The 20,334-nt window shown below is 36.1% G+C and overlaps 1 protein-coding gene across 3 annotated transcripts in view; it reads left to right on the forward strand.

Annotated features, from left to right (window-relative positions):
• The window catches only part of myom1b (myomesin 1b), a 53,789-nt gene that overhangs the window by 15,546 nt on the left and 17,909 nt on the right, over positions 1–20,334 (forward strand). Inside the window, exons 6-21 of one of the 3 annotated variants that reach the window (XM_084403742.1) lie at positions 1,175–1,267; positions 1,351–1,439; positions 2,859–2,903; positions 3,053–3,076; positions 3,890–4,048; positions 4,786–4,947; positions 6,439–6,580; positions 8,950–9,146; positions 9,224–9,277; positions 10,405–10,529; positions 10,702–10,885; positions 12,184–12,358; positions 15,976–16,097; positions 17,769–18,197; positions 19,652–19,848; positions 19,928–20,054. In XM_084403742.1, the coding sequence (XP_084259868.1) occupies positions 1,175–1,267; positions 1,351–1,439; positions 2,859–2,903; positions 3,053–3,076; positions 3,890–4,048; positions 4,786–4,947; positions 6,439–6,580; positions 8,950–9,146; positions 9,224–9,277; positions 10,405–10,529; positions 10,702–10,885; positions 12,184–12,358; positions 15,976–16,097; positions 17,769–18,197; positions 19,652–19,848; positions 19,928–20,054 (2,324 nt within the window). The remainder of the gene's footprint in view (positions 1–1,174; positions 1,268–1,350; positions 1,440–2,858; positions 2,904–3,052; positions 3,077–3,889; positions 4,049–4,785; positions 4,948–6,438; positions 6,581–8,949; positions 9,147–9,223; positions 9,278–10,404; positions 10,530–10,701; positions 10,886–12,183; positions 12,359–15,975; positions 16,098–17,768; positions 18,198–19,651; positions 19,849–19,927; positions 20,055–20,334) is intronic. The other 2 variants (XM_084403743.1, XM_084403744.1) reach the window with 2 other exon arrangements.

A 20,334-nucleotide genomic window follows, 5' to 3' on the forward strand; every position in this document is an offset into this window, starting at 1 on the left:
AACTGGTTCGCGAGTAGGCACGGGCTCCGAACCGGCACCAGCACTGCCTTGGTGGTAAAGGGGTAATACTCGTTTCCCTGAAAAACACTTCTACAGCCAGTTATTTTACTTTGAAATGTGCGTTTCCAGGCTGGAATGTTTGTTTTTGTTTTGGTCTGTGATACTGCACGTTGGCAATTTTCATTGTCCATTGTGCTTGTTCCTGTTGCGTGTGCTAAACTGGCAACCAGTGTGAGCGCCGTCCAGTCTGAGGAGCAGGTGGTGGGAGAAACGACGATCTCCAATATTTTGAATTCGACTGCAGTACCTATTTCGACCTCTAGTTGTCATTCTTACATACTGCACCTTTAATAGTCATTTGAAACTTAGCAAACTGGCATCTCCAATAGGCTATAATTAAGATTTATCTCAAAATCTGTCATTGAAACTAGCATGTATAAACCTTAATTAAACAAATGAATAATAATTTATATATGTATAATAATATGAATTTATAGCCACATTGGACCAGGTTTTGGGAAAATAGATGGATGAATGATTCAGCTGCGTGCGCTATGGAATTCATTCAGCATGAGCCTCGCGGTGCATTATGGGTATTCTCTAGCTGTTGAGCGTGATCTACTTTAAAGAAAACTGGCGCAGCAGCTCATTTCCAGGACCATTATGACTAACGCAATCTACCAAAATAAAGAATTCTCGTGTTTTGGGCAGCTTGGATCACATACCTTTCCCGCAGCAGCTCACTCTGTTTCCGTCACTATTTTTAGATGCATTTTGCCCATAGAAATGCGTGGACTAGCGGAAGTTTTGAGTGCACGGAGGGGAGACGCGACTAATTGATAATGACATTCGTTGTCGATGATTTTCATTATCGATTATTGTCGATTTTTTCAATTAGGCTTTGTTGTTGCAGCCCTAGCTCCGTCTGTTGTAACTTTCATTCCCCGCAAAACGAAGGGTGCATTTCGAGGCCACATTATTAAGGAGACTTTGATTTGGGACAGCCCTTATTGTGCTGTGGTGGTGCAATTGGACTTCGAATGTAGCATTTTATATGCAAATTCTTTCCATATGAACAGATCAGTGAGGGTGAGCTTGGCCTTCAGCCTCCACTTTTCAGTCAAAAAAACTGCATTATCCAGCTGTATTTCAATCCATCCTTTTCCTCCCTCAGGTACAAGAACAATGTTAGCATTGATCCTATGTCCAAGCCAGGAAAGTACAAAGTGGAGAGCAGCTATAATGTCCACTCCCTGGAGATTAACAGGTGATCACACATGGACTTCAAAGTGCACAGTCAAAGTGATTTGCAATGGTTGTGTGAGTAACACATCTGTCTCTTAATTCCAGGTGTGATTTTGATGACACCGCACAATATCGAGTGTCAGCCATGAACAGCAAGGGCGAGAACTCTGCTTTTGCTTCTGTTGTCGTCAAAAGTAGGTCTGAAATAAATCATCCTAAACTCTTCTTAATACCGTCCTAGAACACTAAACAATGATTGCAACTGCGTCCTGTAGTTACCTAAAATATCAATACAGAAAATTACTAACCCTAACTCAATACAAGAATTGTATTTTTTAAAATATACATTTAATAAATAGGTCCATTTTGATCACAAAATCAGAATCCTGTTATTCTCTTGTTCATTCTAGCAATAGTTTCATTCAAATGAAAAATTGTATGTTACCACACTCTAAAAACAAATGTTTTGCCTAAAAAATAAATAAAATGACTGACAATAAATGACAATAAAATAAAATGCATCAATCTTTTTAAGTTATGATAACTTCTAATAAAATTATGTTCAACCAACAAACTACATTAAGTTGTTAGAGGGACGTAATTATTTGTAGCATAAACACAAATTATTAAGTTGATTACTTAAGTTGTTATTAAGTTAAATTAAGTTGTTCCAACTAGCATAATTTACTTAAATTGAGCGGTGACCGTGAAACAAGTTGATCTTCTCTATTTAAGTTCAAATTAACAGCTAGCATAGATCATTCCAAATTTAGCATGTAAATTTAAAGAACGCGCAAGATATTACTTGTCACAGGCACTAGCGCAGTCATTGCTCATAGAGCAATATACACAATATAGTCTACTCTGTATTGCCACCCCCACAATCAAGCTCTCTACTCTTCAGCAAAAAGTTAGTTATGAGAAACAAATTAGCACGAGAACGCAATTCCATGATTACATTACCGATAGGTGTGGAAAGAAAGTTCTGCGGGAGATACTGACAATGCGCAAATTAAGAAAAAAAGTTAAATGAACTCAATAACTGGGGCCAGTTGCATGAACTGCTAAGACATTTTTTTTCTTTAAGACAGTTCACAACTGTTTTTATGCCAGTTACACAAAAATGCAGAGTGGTCTAATTTGATACCGAAAAGTACGTCTGATTACCCTTAACTATGCACTGTCACTGGCCCCAGATTATATCAAACTGAACTTAAACTGAATGAGTTCAACCCAATTTCTAAAGTCATCAAGACAATTTCATTAAGTTACTACAACTTAATAAAAAAAAATCTATTAACACAGACAATTCAGTTTAAATTACATCTATTATTAAGAACATGAGAACTCATCAAATAGTAATGTTTGCAACTTTTAGAGTAGAGTTTCAAAATAACCTACTGTACTTTCTGTTTACATTTCTACACGCATTTAATATGTAATTATTTGGTGGAGCTCCTTGTAATTTAATCTGAAACAGGTGAATAATGAAGTAATTTGAATGCTGCTGACAATTTTCTTTAGAAGGAATAGTTGGCAAATGGATCATTCCCAGTTATTTGATAAAACAGAAAGAAAGAAAAATCTTCTCTTTTGTGTGATTTGATGTTTAGGATTCAAAGGAGAATTTGATGAGTCTCTGCCATCTCCCAGACTCCGTAAGTAATTCAGGATACAAGCTGATTTCTTTTATTTCACAGTTAATGTAAATGTGCTTTGCTTAAGTGTGTGAAGCTTTGAGCATGAGACTAAAGTTTTTAATACCAGCTGGCTAATGGCTATTTTGTCTCCAATTCGCTGGGTGCAGAAAGCAGAAAGGTCAGCTTTAAAGGTAACCTTGGTGAAGGTTTTTTTTTTTTTGTAATGTTCTTGTGATGTTTTAGTTTCGTCTGGTTTCCCTGATCATCTTAAGTGCATGATCGTCCCTTCTCATTGTTCTCTATCTTTGTTTATTTGATGAACATATTTACCGATTGTGTTGATAACATTCAGGATTGGTTTGACGAGTTAGACACAATGTGCTGTTTTGAGAACTGCATTGATATTATCCAAATATTAAAGGGGTAATGAATTGAAACAACAACAACAAAAAAAACAAAAGCATGTTTACGGTAATGTACATGTAATCGTACACTTCAACTTTCATTAAAAGTGCATTACTGTAAAGATGTATTTAACAATATTCCTTCAATGCATATTGGCAATAGGCCTAAAGAAAAAAAGAAATGCAAAGTTCTTCTCTAAAAGTTTTGACAAATGATGTGTATGTCAGAGAACATACAATATCTTTCAGTTTCCAGTTTCAGTGTGTGTTTGTATATGTCTTCATGCATTCAGCATTGTTAATGCAAATATCTTTCATTAACATTCACTCTTCTCTTGTTGTGTCTTGTGTATTTTATGAATTTGGTGTCAAACCAATATTTCACTTAATGATGCCTGCTGTCAGTCTTCTTTCGACTCTTGATGTGAAATTATATTCATGTGAAAACCCTTCATACCCTTCCCAGAGTAATAAATCATTGTACACATATGTGTGTTTCATTAAACAAATGTGTTTATGATGAATCCTGGAGCCAATCTTATCCAGCGACATTGAATTTTCATAAAATAATACTGAATTGAATATGTGTGTGTACTGCAGCACCATGTCTGGAGTATGGTGTGACATTCGAGACGCACATTGTGGAGAAGTTTGGTGTGTCTTTTGGACGTGAGGGTGAGACGTTGAGTTTGGGCTGCTCTGTTATCATCTACCCTTCACTGCAACGCTTCCAGCCTGAGATAGAGTGGTACAGAGATGGTAAGTCTGGGAGAAAAATAATAATAAGCCCTGATAAGATCTTTTGCAAAATTAATGTAATCAGATAATATTGATAATATTGGGTGATCCTGATATCAATTTATCATTACATATCTAATCTTTACTTCTTGGAAATTGGTGCATTACACATACCAGTCAAAAGTTTGGAATAATTATGGTTTTTTTTTTATGTTTGTGAAAGATGTCTCTTATTTTCACCAAAAATTAAAACAGCAATATTGTAAAATATTATTACAATTTAAAAGAAATGTTTTCTATTTAAATATATTTTAAAATGTAATTTATTCCTGTAATGCGAAGCTGAATTTTCAGCATCATTACTCCAGTCTTCAGTCACATGATCCCTCAGAAATCATTTTAATATGCTGATTTGATACTCAATTATAAATTATTATTGGTGCTCAATTATTAATAATGATTCTTATTATTATCAATGCTGATAACAAAAAAACAGCATTTATTTGAAATAGGGATCTTTTTAAACATTATAAATGTCTTTACTGTCACTTTTAATATAACATTTCACAATATTAATGTTTTTTTTTTATTTGTCAAATAAATGCAGCCTTGGTGAAGATAAGAGACTTAATTATTCCAAATTTTTGATCGGTATAGTACAATTTCTTTTAAATACCTAAATGTATTTTCCGCTTACCCTGCAGTGCTTACTATTGCTACCTTGTGATTCATAATGCATGGATGTGTCTGTGTGTCAGATAAACTGCTGGTGCCATCAAAATGGGTTCAGACGCACTGGAGCGGCGACAGAGCCACGCTCACTCTCACACACCTCAACAAGGAGGATGAGGGGCTGTACACACTTCGTGTCATAACCAAGTCTGGCTTTGAGACACATTCTGCATATGTCTTTGTCAGAGGTGAGGACTACGACAGTGCACTATTTCTAACTCAGCCAGCTACATTATTACAAGCCACTTTATTCATGCTGGTAATACAGTAACTATGTGTTAAATGAAGAGTATTTAGGGCACACTAAAAACTCTGTTACTACAAATGGAATATGTAAATATTAGAAAGTGCCGTTTGCGGGGGTTCATTTAGACACACACACTCACATAATTCTACTTTTTAAAATACTGGTATGACCTTGGGAAAGTTACAAGTCACAAAACAAGTGCAAATTTCACTCTTGAATTATTTGAAACATTTACTGGTATTGTAGAAATCCACTAATCAATTTGATTTGATTCTTCTCAACGAGCAAAATTAGGAAAAGATTGATAGATTTTGTTATTTTAAATTGCAGATTTTATACTTTTATTTTATTTTTGTGGTTGGTCTGTTTCAAAATATTCTAAATTATTACAGATAACTGTAATATCACAGTTAGTTTTGTGCTAATTGTTTTACAAGAAAAAGAGCTTTAGGCTAACTCTTTTGGCTTGTACTGTGTGAGTTTTGCATGTCTCTCTGAGCCTCCCTTCACAGCTCATGTTTCATTCTAAATTTATCCTTGTCGTCCCATGTCTATGCTGTCATGACATTCAAATGAAGGAGTTGTGAGACTGTTTTGACAAATGAGGTTCTCAACACTTGTTCTAAAACTTGAATTGCATTTAGATTTGAATTAAAGAGCCTTTTTGGTTACACTTTATTTTAAGGTGACGTAGTAACTTTGTACTTAATTAAATAGGGAATATTAATGAACTACTTTTAATTAACTGTACTTACCATAGAGTTACGGTTAGGGTTTGGTTACCTGTATTTATGCATAATTCACTGTTATTCCTATAGTAAGTACATGTAACGTGTGACGACGTCACCTTAAAATAAAGTGTTACCACTTTTTGTTTTTTACCTACTTAAGTAGAAGTTAAGAGCAAATGTATATGCGATTTCATACTGTCATTTCTATTGAAACTTGTATGTCATGTATATGAAATATATTTGTTAAACATTTGTAATGAAGTTGCAATTTAGTACATTTAAGTAACTTTAAATGTAATATTGAATAACACACTACAGTTACATTTATAATCAAGTGCTTTAGTTTGTTAGTCATCATATTAAAATGACTGTACTTCTTTAAAGCACGACAACAGATTGTTAAAACAGAATGATTTAAAATAAACTTTAGTATCACTTTTAATTTGACATTATTACAAAGTGCACTTTTAAAAAGTGTACTTAAGTGTGTGTTAAGAAACAATCATGAAAGTGCACTATCTTTAAGTACACTCAAGTGATCTAATTTTTTGAAAATATACTTTTAAGACTACAAGTGCACATTCAATACAACTAAGTGCACTTCTTTTTCAGAAGAGATGGCATGTGATATTGTGAATTTGAACTAATAGTACATGTTTAAACGAATATATCAGACTTTATTTTATTTGTGTGTTTGCTAGATGCTGATGGTGAGGTTGCTGGTGCTCCTGGTGCTCCTTTAGATGTGTATTGTCAGGATGCCAATAAGGATTATGTCATCGTTACCTGGAAACAGCCTGCTGTGGACGGCGGAAGCACCATTTTGGGCTACTTTGTTGATAGGTCACTGCATCTGTATACAAATATGTATAATGTAAATCGAGGGTTCTCAACTCTGGGAATGAAGTTGGAAGTGGGAAATTCCTGCAGTTTAGTTTCAATCCTAATCAAACACACCTGAGGGGGTGTGCGATATATATCGTCTGCGATAATATTGTAATTGTTGTTTTAACAATGTGTGATTTGACATTGTCGAGTATAGCCTATCCCTCATACACACACACACACACACCCAGAGTGCATGCATAGGCCTACTCTATGTGATGTAGTCTTGTAGATTAGACTAGTGCTTTCACTGCGTGATTTAGTCTTTATTATATCATTTAGTAATAAATATCACAAGAGTGCAGTTTTTCTCCAAATATCAGCATGATAACAAATGTGATATTGATTTTATACAAGTTTAATAAACAAGAAGTTAATATTAAGTGACTTACATTTTAGACACCATATTGCCTGTTTTTGCTCTATTTCACCAACGAAAATAGTTCAAAACAAAGCCACACACAGCGTTGTTTCCTTACTGAGTGAATCAGCTTTTTGAACGAATCAATTGACTAGGATAGATTAAGATAGTCAAATGCTTCTTTCCTTGTAGGAATCAGCTGTTTGAATGAATTGATTGAATCTCAATGATTCGCTCATTAACAGTGACTTGCTGCCACCTATTGGTGGTTTCAATTTCACATTTAAAGTATCTTTTCTTGTTTTAAATAATTTTAAATATCAATATTCAATATTGCAAAGATGAATTTTGTTGATACTGATTTCATTTGATTGGTAACAGCCCTATTGTGTCTTATTTTTATAATTGAATTTGCTCAAATTTATGAAATTGACACAAAAGTTGATGCATGCATATAATTAGGTTTAAAAAATGGCTTTATAAAGGTAAAAATGCCCATATTAGGAAAAAATCATTTCTGTCACTGCTGTGAACTGACCACCACACAGAGTATGAAGAATATCCAAAACTTTAGGAGTCGGCTATCCACGACAGTCCTAAACCTGTCAAAGTACCAACACAATAAACACACTCAGCAAAATATCGTCTAATAATCGTTATCGAGAAAATCCCAGAAAATATCGAGATATAATTTTTTGTCAATATCGCACACCCCTATAACCTAATTAAGGACTTCAGCATTACTAGAAAGTTACAGGCAGTTAACAGAGTTTTACAGAAAGTTAACACATTTTTTACATGCTTTGATCAAGGTCGGAGCTAAACTCTGCAGGACAGTGGATATCGAGGGCCAAAGTTGAGAACCCCTGGTGTAAATAAACATCATATACGCCAGAACCAAACACTGAGGGGCCGTTTACACGACACGTTTTCAACTAAATGACAGAAAACTGTGGCCAGTTGCATAAACTGTTAAGACTAGTCTTACAAGTTAGTCATCCAATTTTATTCTTTAAGACTGTTAATAACTTTTCAAAGTCAGTAACATAAAAACGTAGATTGGTCTAATTTGACACCGAACAGTAAGACTGATTACCCCTAACTAACTTCTAGTTGATCATACTAGTTCTTAAGACACAGTCTTAACATAATGGCTATGTTTATGCAACTGGCCCCTGTTTTTGCATCTTAGCCTTTCATTTAAACGACAACAGAGTTTTGGGGGACTGAAAATTTGGGATTTGAAAGTGCATGTTTTTGAAAACGATACCATTATTGTCTCGATGTAAACTACAAAAAACGGTGACATCATGCATGCACGTGGTCAGTCTATAGGCGCTTTTGACAACGTTGTCATCTGTAAGCGAAAAACAAATTTTTTTCTTCCATTTTTAGTACATCTTGTCATGTAAACGTACCCTAAATCTCAAATCACTGGAAAATCCAGCTAAAACATGGAGTTAAAACATTTTGAACTTGTTCAAATGTAATAGGAATGTCGTACAAGTTAGAGACTCTCTGTACGCTGTATACAGTGTCCTAACAACTATAGCTTAATAATCTTCGATAAAATTACAAGTAGTTTGTTCTGGTTCTTATAAAAAAATGCGACTAATCTTGCAATTTCTCGCTATTTCTCACAATTCTCACAAAAAATATATATTTTTGTGAAATAAAGTCACAATTACTTTTTTAATTGTGAGTTTATATCTCAGAACTCTGAGAAAAAAGTCAGAACTGGATATTATAAACTGCAATTGCAAGAAAAAGGTCAGAATTGTGAGATAAAACGTCGCAATTACTTTAATTTTTATTCGGTGGTGGAATAGGATCTAGACCATTTCTTGACTGTTTTGTTATTGCTTGTTAACAAACAGCCCTGCTCTCTGATTTTCTTTTGTAACATTAGATTGTATTTCTTCATGCATTCAATTTTATTTCCCTTTATGACTTTTCTCCTGTGTAGGTGTGAAGTTGGCACTACACACTGGGCACAATGTAACGACACTCCTGTTAAGTTTGCACGTTTCCCTGTAACTGGTCTTGTGGAAGGACGAAGCTATGTGTTCCGTGTGCGTGCTGTGAATAAGGCTGGTATGAGCCATCCGTCCCGTGTCTCTGAACCAGTAGCCGCTATGGACCCTGCAGACCGCACAAGAAAAGGTAACCAGACTGGCACGGCAAATACACAAAAACAAAATGAAAACAAAATAGCAGTACAATATACTTTCTTTCTCTAGGTGCCTCTGCTCCTTGGACTGGACAAATAATTGTAACTGAAGAGGAACCTGTGGGTGAGGAGCTTCAAATTAAAATTATTTTATTTTTTAGGGCTCTCACTATCATTAAAAACCTTTAAATTGTTGGTTTCCACCACAGTTGAGCTATTATGACTTAGTATATCAAATTTCAAGAAAAATTCTCATAACGGCTCCCTATATCACTATAATGAAAACCTTTCCTATGATTATGGCTTGTATTAACTCAAAATGATGCAAAAGTTTTTCATTATTATGAAAATCACACAATTATTATATCTCGTAATAATAAGAGGCTGTCCCGTAATAACAATGTAACATCTCATAATAATGAGAAACCTATTTATAATAATGACTTAACATCTCTTAATAATAATAAACTTTCTCATAATAACTTAACATCTCATAATAATGAGAAACCTTCTCATATTGAGCATGTTGAATCGCATGTTGAATCATGTCCTTTTCGAGGACTTCAATGTGCTTCACACAACTTTTTTATCCAATTCAAATGTTATTTTTAATGTTGATCCTCCAAAGACTGTCTCCATTTGTAAAACTAAAAGTTTCAAGATGTAGGAAAACTAACACTTGGTGGCAAACAAACACTTTTATTTAAATACGTGAAATGATCACTATAACCAGTAGATGGCGGCAGAGGAGCACTTATTGACATTAGCTATTTCCACTCCCCATAGTCTGGAGCCCTATTATTAATACTTAATATCTCTGAATTAAGAACCTTTATAAATAACAGCTTAACATCTCATAATAATAAGAAACGTTCTCATAAGTATCTCGTACTAATGAGAAAGTCATTATTATGTTTGTCATTATTTCGATGTTAAGTCTTTATAAAAAATGATCATGTTTAGTCATTATCTCATTATATGTTTTGTTAGTATTATGTCTTAAAGAGTCATATGTTTACTCCGTTGTGGTGGAAAATGGCTTCCATTTGGAATCTCTATGAAATTATTTTTTTTAAATCCTTATACAGTAATCACAAACAACTGGAAATCTGTGTTGGTCAAATACTCTACCTGTATTTTTGACATGTCCTTGACATTCTCTTTGACCACACTGCAGTTTATTACCTAAAACTGATCAATTACACTACAGAACCAATATAAGATTATATTTTATCCTTAATTCATTTATAGAGGGAGTGGTTCCTGGCAGACCATGTGAACTCACTGTCATTGAAGCCACTAAAAACTATGTGGTGTTGAGCTGGAAGCCCCCAGGCGATAAAGGCCATGAAGGGGTTATGTATTACGTGGAGAAGGTCAGTGTACAAAACTCAATCTAACTGCATAACCACTGCCAGTGGCAATTGATAAAGCTTTAGTGGTTTTTAAGGGAATAGGCCTTAAGTGATACAGTATGTTGTATTTTTTGTTTGGTTTAGCAATAATATCTGTCTGTGTGTGTGTGTGTGTGTGTGTGTGTGTGTGTAGTGTGTGTCTGGCACAGACAGCTGGCAACGAGTGAACACTGAAATCCCTGTGAAATCTCCACGTTTTGCACTTTTTGATCTGGCTGAGGGCAAGTCTTACCGTTTCCGCGTTCGTTGCTGCAACTCAGCTGGTGTCGGAGAACCATCAGATCCGACAGAAGCCACCACGGTTGGGGACAAGCTGGGTATGATAAATACAACAACAGCCTCTTTGCAAAGCAAAATATCAAATATCAAAATATTTAAGTACACTCTTAAAAATAAAGGTTCTGTATTGGCATTTATGGTTCCATGAAAAACCTTTAACATGCATTGAAGCTTTCCATTGCACAAAAGGTCATTTAGAGTGGAAAAAGTTTCTTTAGATTATTGAAAATTTCTTCACACTAAGAAAAAAAAAAAGTAATTGAAAATTTATTTATGAAACCTAAAATAGCCCTTCTACGGCATTACTGCAAAAACCCGCTTTTGGAACTTTTATTTTTTATTTAGTATATTGACTCTTTAAAATATTAAAATGTTAAGTTCATATTTTATTATGCAGCTCTCTGGAATACTTGATTCTAGTTGGTGTATCGTTCATCATTCATCGCTCTGATATCTCCTTCTTCGCTCATCTGGATAACTGAAACCTGCACAACATTCATGTCCTTTGAATCTTGTTTCATACTAATGCAACTAGTGCCATCTTGCGTTTTAATTTCTGATGATTATGAAAAATTGGAGGACAATGTAATGGATTATTTTTTCTTAGTGGAATATTTTTTTAGGATATTACATGATTTTAAAACAATTTCAACTCAAATCAATATTTCATGTGCATGTCATTATTTATTTGGTGAGTAGTCATGTAAAGCTGGATTAATGTACATTATCCCTATAACTCAACTCAATATTTTTTATCCAGTTATTTATGTTAGCCTTTACTTTACCAAGTAGCCTTTACTTTATATCTGGATATTCCATTCACTCATTATTTCCCATACATTTGTAATATTATATTATATTATACACTCCAAATAAGGTCTTATATGTTTGCATTAGTTAAAACATTAACTAATATGAGCTAACGATGAGAAAAATATTTTTACAGCATTTAATAACATTTGTTAATAACATTAGTTAATAAATAAGTTAACTAACATGAAGAATTCATGTTCATTTTCAAAGTGCATTAACTAAAGTTAGCTGATACAACTTTGAATCTCAAAAAAGTAGTAAATTGTGAGATTAACATGCACTAAGATTCAAAAATGCTGTAGAAGTATTGTTCGTTGTTAGTTCATATTAACTAATGTTGTTACAGTAATGTTATCAAATTAAACCTTATTGTAAAGTGTTATTATATCACAGTATTATACTATATTATATTATAATTACAGCATGCAGATAAATGTTGGCTGAACTTGAATATAACATGAATTCTATTATAGCGTAAATAATGTGTAACGGTGTAATCAACTTTTTTGTCACCTGCCACCAGATATCCCATCAGCCCCTGGCCGTGTGGTGCCTACCCGCAATACAGACACATCTGTGGTGGTTTCATGGGAAGGGTCACGTGAAGCTAAAGAGCTGGTGGGCTACTACATTGAGAACAGCATTGTGGGGAGCAATACTTGGGAGCCAAGCAACAACAAACCAGTTAAAGGCACAAGGTATAACAACACATACAGTATAATTAATAATTCAAGTCTTGTTGTAAAATGACTGTCAACTAGCGCGTGCGTTCTGCGCCTGCGTGTATGTGTATATCTGTCTAGTCTATTTTCATCATTCAAAAAGGGAAACCGAAACTAGCACTGCAGATATACAAACCGTAAACAAAGTAGCGCTTGCGTACCATTTTGAACATCAATCATGCTGATCACTTTCTTCATTCCAGTCGGCTCATGCTATTATGAAAATTATGACGTAAAATTATAACAGACTTCTTGTCTGTACCGTCTTGACTCCTTTGCTCGCTTTCATCACTTTCGCATTTATTCTCGTGCACTGACTCGTTCTCTTGGCTGAACAGCCAATCAGAGTTCCCTCTCTCAACGACGACCGTTCAACATGCTAAATCAGCCCAAAAAACCCAGACGGCATCCGACTAGAACCAGCGGTGCGGAACACACCAAAAAACTAAGCCGATCGATGAACAAAAACGACCCGACATTGCCCGACGCCGGACTGTTGGCTAATTGTGTCCCAGCCTTTACATTTCAGACACAAATTGCTCAGTTTCAAGTTTTTTCGAGTAACTGAGATATTTCTGCTTTTCGATAAGCGCCACCTACTGTCCCAGAGCGAAATTGTAGTATTTCAGCTGTTTTTTACGCATTGGTCTGAACCATAGACTGTAAAAAAAAAAAAAATGGACAGCCAAGTCTGCGCAGTAGTGATCCTGTGGTTGAGCCGCGGTATCAAGGTCCCGCCCAGGGCCGGCGCCAGACTATCCTGCCCCCTCAGTCAAGAAGATGACTGTGAAAATGGATTTTAATGATGAAACAGAATAGACACAAAAAAAATCACAATTACCTAGTGCATAGGCTTCCTAGCATTTATATTAGGCTATTATAGCAACATTCTTTTAAGGACAGTCTGTTTCGCAGTCTCATTTCGATTGGCACACTTGACACATGAACTTCCCACAACACAAAGAATGCAGCTCTATGCTGAGTTGGCTAAAGGTATGATGATTATTTAATTTTTTTTCATGTTAAGAAAAAAAAGATAATTGATAACTGTTTTATAGTAAAACTGAAACAATTACTTTTGGTCGTGGTGGTATCATGGTAACCTGTATGTATTCATGGTAAACCCACTGAAATAGTGTATCTAAGACATATTTATATCTGGTGGTATAAAACGTGTTTATTTCATGGATATCAATGAGCTGAATTTTGAATTTGTTGACCTAGGAAATTTTTCATTTTGTTTTATGTAGTAATATTCAATGCTCTGCCATTTGTGTATGCTCAGTAGCTTTTACTTCAATAGTTGTAGTAGTGACAGTTTTGTTTACAGTCTGACAAATACGTGAATAGGCCACATATGTTCCCTTTTGATTTCGGTCACTTCCACATTACGTTAGAAGCTGACATTATGGGGAAACAACTTTCTCTTAGAAATACTGAAGCCTGATTGGAATAACGCCGTTGTTCTACGACAGCCAATGGTGTTCGAGCACGCAAATTAGAGGTGGGAACGCCCCCTATATAATGCGCCTCTAAATGGCGCCTACTCATCGGTAAAAGTGGATTACGGAATACGCTTCACTGATCCCCTTATGCGCACTGGTGGAGAATAAACCGAAGATAGCTGGCTATAAGCCTTGTTCGATCTGCACGGGATCAATCGAGCTTCCCTGTCTTCTGCCTGTGCCGCGCCCACACGGAAAAGCAGCCATTGAAGATCCTAACTGCCCCTTATAAGCTTTGAGGTCAAATATGGATATGAAAAACCTTTTCATAGGGATAGTTTCTAGGAATGCTCCAGTTGATAATTACAGTACTTTTTTTGATTTTGTACGTGGTCTCTCAGCTTGCCGATCACATTTTTACGACACAAAAGCACACTTGCGCACTGAAATAGCCTCTCATCTCAGATGTTTTCTGACATTGCTTATGTTAGTTGCATTTACTACCTGATGTAGAACACGGGACTACGGCACTGGTGAATTGCCCCGTGTCAATCATTTTGTCCATACGGCCACTGTATGCCCTCCATGCTCAAGTATACAGACGCTACAACAGCTTGTCACCGTCATATTTATATCCCTTGGTCCATTCCGCTGAGGAAAGACCTCCTATCTCAGGTGGGGTGCTCAGTCTAGAATCCCAATCCAGTATTATGGAATCTGCATGTCTGGCGCTGGCATCAGCTTGCGGGCATAAGTTACACTGCCACAGCACATGTTAAAGATGAGTACTGAAGCAAGAGCCCCTTCTACCAGGTGCCTCTATGCTCATAAATTGAAAGTCTTTGAGAGCTTGTGCAGCTCCAGGAATGAGGAACCTTTAAAATTCCAGATTTATGTCAGGACAGTTATGTCCTTCTTGCTGTAGCTCTTAGATGCCGGCCGTGCGCCTTCTACTCTCAAAGTATACGCTGCCGCTCTGTCAGCTTTTCATAGAGGAATTGATGGTCGGCCAGTTGGCAGGAACAACCTGGTGGTCAAATCTTTACACGGCGCGAGACCGATAAACCCTCCTCACCCGCCTACAATCCCCACTTTGGATTTGGCTTTAGTTTTGAAAGCCCTGACGTGTTCATGAATTCTAGCCGCTCCAGTTGGCTCCACTAAAGGTGCTCTCTTTCAAGACTACGCTTTTCCTTGCACTCGTATCAGTTGAACGAGTGGACGACATACAAACTCCGTTCAAGCTCTGTTCAGAGCCCAGGTTATAACCCTTTCAGCCTTTGCTCTGAGTGAACCAATTACGGGGAACACTACCCTTTCACAGTTGCTTTGCCCCATACACGCTCTGTGACAGCTTCTGCTGCAATACGTTATGGTTTCCTCATAAGCGGTGGGATTTGCTGCTTATTTCTAAAGCTATTTACAGCAGCTGTTGTGCCCCTGAATGAGCATTATTTACAACTTATATTGTGTTAGTGAACCAGTTTTCACCGTTTCCTTTCACTGTAGCGACTGGAGGCACCGCTTGAACAGTGCTATTCTACTTCAGTTGTGTTATACTAACTGAGTCAAGCATTGTTACCTGCGATGTATATTGTGTTAGGGAACCGGGTTTTCTTTCACTGTTACTAGCGACTGAATGCGAGATTCACCGCCTCTATCTCTTGTATGACTTGCATTCTTACAGCAGCTGGGTAAGCAACGCTCCCTCCTCTCGGGGGCCTCTCCAGTTTCATTACAATTGAGGCCCTGCTACAGCGGTGTTCAATAGACATCACTGTTAAACATCACTGCTTATTGGAAAAGCATCAGTGTGATGAGAACTACCTACAATTACAGAAACCATCTTTGGACAAAAATTTTTTTTTTTTTTTTTGGCTTGCGTCCCATTCGATTACATGACGAGGTCAGGGTTTATGACCTATACTGCTGCCAGCCACCAGGGGGCCTTTGAAGTATTTTCGCGAAAAACGTTCATATTGGAGTGAACATGCAATTAGGGTTAAGGGTCTGTTAAATCAACTGAAGTATGAACAACAGTACTACTTATGTTTGTCGTACTGAGCCCCACTAATAAATGCCATAATTGCTTGTGTGAGATTTTAATTGTTGTAACATATTAATATCTGTCCACATGTGTTTATGCAGGTTTGTCTGTCACGGCTTGACCACAGGCGAGAGTTACGTTTTCCGAGTGAGAGCAGTCAATGCTGCTGGAATCAGTGAATTCTCACAAGAATCAGAAGCCATTGAAGTTAAAGCTGCTATTGGTGAGTCATCTGTGAACTCCTATTGATATGACTTGGATATTACTCAGATCTATGAAATATGATTTCACTTTAAATTCCAACTTTCACTTTAAATTCTGCCCACTGTTCTTGACTTACGCATTTCACACGTCCTAAATGGCACTTCAGTGTCAGGGCCACAACCACCAAACTCCAGCTCCGTTCCCTGCATTTCTCCCAGTAGACGGGTTCAGGACTTGTAGACCTCCTCTAGTTTGGGTCACAACTGATCCAACGTAGTGGTGACTACAAACCAGCTCACCCTCGTACACCCCTGCCCACTCCCTCAGTCTTTTCACACCTGTCCCTTCTGCATGCCTTTCACATTTTCTACGTTCATGCACCTTAACAACCATAAGACTTTGTGTTAAGTCATGTTCACTTATCCTTTATGAAACGCACATTTATTATGCACACTTTTTTTCTAATCAAAACAGTATTTTATGGCAAAAAAACTCAATTACAGATAAATGTAAAGTAAATACAACAATAAAACACAATTCAACATAAAACAGCATAAACTAAAACCTCATAACGCTACTTTTTCATAGTGTTTTTGTCTCTGCTTGATTGGCTGCAATGCAATATCTTTAGATTTTTTGGGGGGTGCTGCATTTTCAAATACATTAAAAATACACGTATTTCATGCATGATTAACATATAGCTTCCAACTTCAAGAACTAGCAGTGCCAAAATAAACAAATGTGAGTAAAAATATTGGCTAATATAGAAAACCTAATATATAAATATAAGTATTGTAATTTTATTATTATTTTGATATAATAAAAAATAACAAAATAATATAAAAAAATTAAATATAAATAAGAATAATAAAAATCTATAACGCTATTTTTTTATTTTACACTACAACGGTGTTGTTGCAATTGTAATATTTATTTTATTTTGTTTAGGTTTTTTTATTTAAATAGTAATACAATATAAATATTTTGAATAATATAAATAATAATAATAATTATTATTAATAATATTATTAGCAGCAGTAGTAATTTTTGTCCTTGGCTGATCACATGCTTATGCTGCCGCTTTAGTTTATTTTTAATCAGTAAAAATTGTCATTATTTTATATGACAATCAATAAATCGTTTTTACACAATACTTTAGTGTGTCTTGCATGTTTTTAATTAGATCAAATAAAATAAGTTAGAGAACCACTAAGTATAAAAATATAGATACTCACTAGTTAATATACTTTTGGTTGCTGGTCAACTAGTCAGCATGCAAACATGTTGTAGCGTGTAGCATCTTGTGTCTTTCAGTGAATTTCATGTGCCTTGATGTAACACTTGTGTGATGCTTTTTTCATAAAGGTTCAGCACAAAGTCAGCACAAATCCCCTCTGTGACATTCACATGCATAACCTACACTAAATAACTGCATCCTCTCTCCCAAATTACTTTCTAAGCTTTCTTTTCATCTCTCCTTGCTCATGTATTCTAAATAAAACTTTCATCGCCTCTTTACAATAAAAAAACAAAGTTGATTATCTCTTGCATGCAAACAGATTTCTGCTTAAGTTTTCCACTGAACTTGATTAGTTAGATAAAAGTAAATAAATGTGAAGCATTTTGAATGTGATAGTGTTTGAATTTGATTTATGCTTTCTCTTGCTGTTTTCTCTGCTAACTCCTTTAGGGGGCGGTATTCCTCATGGTGTGTGTCTGGAGTCGGGGGGTAATGGGGTCGGACTAACCCAGCACAGCACTAGTGGAGTGGGCAGGCATGTGGCGCCTCACTCTCCTGCTGACACGCCTCTAACACGCATAGCTAATGTTAGTGAAAGGGTTGAGGGAGGGGGTCACAACACTGGCCACACAGGGCATCCAGTTGCATTAAATGAAGGAAAACAGGGCAGGAGGGCCAGTCAGGGGGCACCAGAACCTGCTTGTGGGCAGGATACCGAAACTTCTAAAAAGGTTGAAAACTCTAGCAATGAATTGTTAAAGCCCAACCTCATCCAAAAGGAGTCAGCAACAGAATTGCCGGAAAATCGTAAGTCGTCGGTAAACTCTCCTCCGGAACAAGAGAAAGCAGGAGAGCGAGGGAGAGGACGAAGAGGCTCAGGTGAGGAGAGAGAGAAAGCCAACTCTCCTGAACGTCGTCCATCGGCATCCCTCATCACTGTCGGCCTGTCTCCATTTTCACCTTTCTTGTTGTTGTTGTTTTTCCCTCCATTCATTTTTAATTCTTTTCTTTGCATTTTCCAACTTGAATTTTTTTTAAACACTTTATTACAATCTATAAAGTGCACTCATTAATCATTCATGTGCTAATTATTTTCAATTAGTCTTATTGTCCCTTGTGAAAGAAGTAGTACACTTTAGCATACTTTTATTTTAATGAGCACTTATTTGTAAAGAATACATACTTAAGTGTGAACTGAATGTAATGTTTCCGGACACTTAACTGCATGTTAATTGCAATTAAATGAAAATGCATTATAGTTTAAATCTATATTAAATGCATTTAGCTAAACTTTAGAATGTTTTTTTGATCCACTTACTGTATTACAAATATGGTTAAAGTGAACTGATGAATGCACTGACAAGCTTTTATGGTAAACTAAATTATACTTTGTCATTTCTAACATGAATAGAAATTATGGAGTTCCAATTTAGCATATTTGAAATATATTAACTTTAAATGTAATGTTGAATAACACACTGCAATTAAATAATCAATTACTTTAGTTTATTATTTAACAGATGAAAATAAGCGTACTTTTGCATGATAAAAGCATGACAAAATATTAAAACATAATCATTTAAAATGTACTTTAAGTAAACCTTTTCACATTATGAAAAAAAGCACCTATTAAAAGTCTACTTAAGTGACTTAAGAAAGAGTCATAAAAGTGTGTACACTCTTTAAGTTCACTTAAGTGGCCTTTTCATTAATATTATATTATTTGCAAGTACAATTTTTTACTACAAGTGCACATTCAATACAATTAAGCGCACTTCTATTTCACAAGGGACATAAGACCTCTCATGAAATTAGCATATTGCAGTTGTTTTAACAGCCTTGTAGTCATGCTGTGGTTATACAGAATATAACATTCTGGATAGACTGCGGCAATTGACTGGTCAGTCAACCCCATTGGAAAATCAAGCTAAAACCAGTTTCTTATAGTTTCATGCTGGTACAATCAGTTTTTTTTTTTTTTTTTAAATGGGGTATCTTCTCAGAGAACTTTTATATATGGTAAGTCTTCTCAGCTACGGCCTTTTTAAGCCCTTAAATAACATCACTATCCTCACAAATGCATCCAGGGATCTTCTTTGGCTTGTTTTATGCCACCAGCAACAACTGACAATATGCTGGACACCCTCCCTACTACACGATACACTCCTTAGGCTCACCAACTTGCAATGTCATATAGTGCCAGTCAGTATTTTTACAATTCTGTGCCTGGTTTGGATATTTTGCTCCACATACGCTGGTACACGCTCATATCATTAGTTTCCTTTACACTGTAAAAGTGCTTCACTGCTAACTGTAGTGTTCTGTTATGCCAGCTTCACCCGCTCCACCCTATGGCATCAATGTGTTGGAATGTGTGCGGGACTCGATGGTACTAGCCTGGAAACAACCCACTTTCATCGGTGGTGCTGACATCACTGGTTACTTTGTTGATTACCGTGAGGTCATCGATGGAGTCCCGGGAAAATGGCATGAGGCGAACATTAAGTCTGTCAGTGAGAGAGCCTATAGAGTAAGTAGCATATATATGTAATAACAGGCAAAATAATAGGTGTGCAATTTTTGATCTCCAACCTTTTCTTTCTGTCTAGGTTTCAGAGCTGAAGGAAAAGATGCTGTACCAATTCCAGGTGCGTGCTGCCAACATGGCTGGTGTGGGCATCCCGTCTCTTGCCAGCGAGGTATTCAAGTGTGAGGAGTGGACTATTGCTGTACCGGGTAGGCACAAACTAATTCGAATAATTCATTTTTTTTTTTTTATTATCAGAGTTGTAATGCTTACCCACAATAAAGGTGACCCTTGTGAAAAAGTAGTGCTTTTTGGACCCGCTTAAGTGGGACATATTTTTATATGTAATTTCATAATAATCTTTTGAAATATGGTTTAAGGGCCCTATTTTAACGATTTAAGCGCATGGTCTAAAGCACATGGCGCAAGTGCACATAGGGCGTGTCCGAATCCACTTTTGCTAGTTTAACGACGGGGAAAATGGTCGCC

The sequence above is a fragment of the Rutilus rutilus genome (assembly GCF_951802725.1).
Source record: "Rutilus rutilus genome assembly, chromosome: 3".
NCBI classification, from domain to species: Eukaryota; Metazoa; Chordata; class Actinopteri; order Cypriniformes; family Leuciscidae; genus Rutilus; species Rutilus rutilus.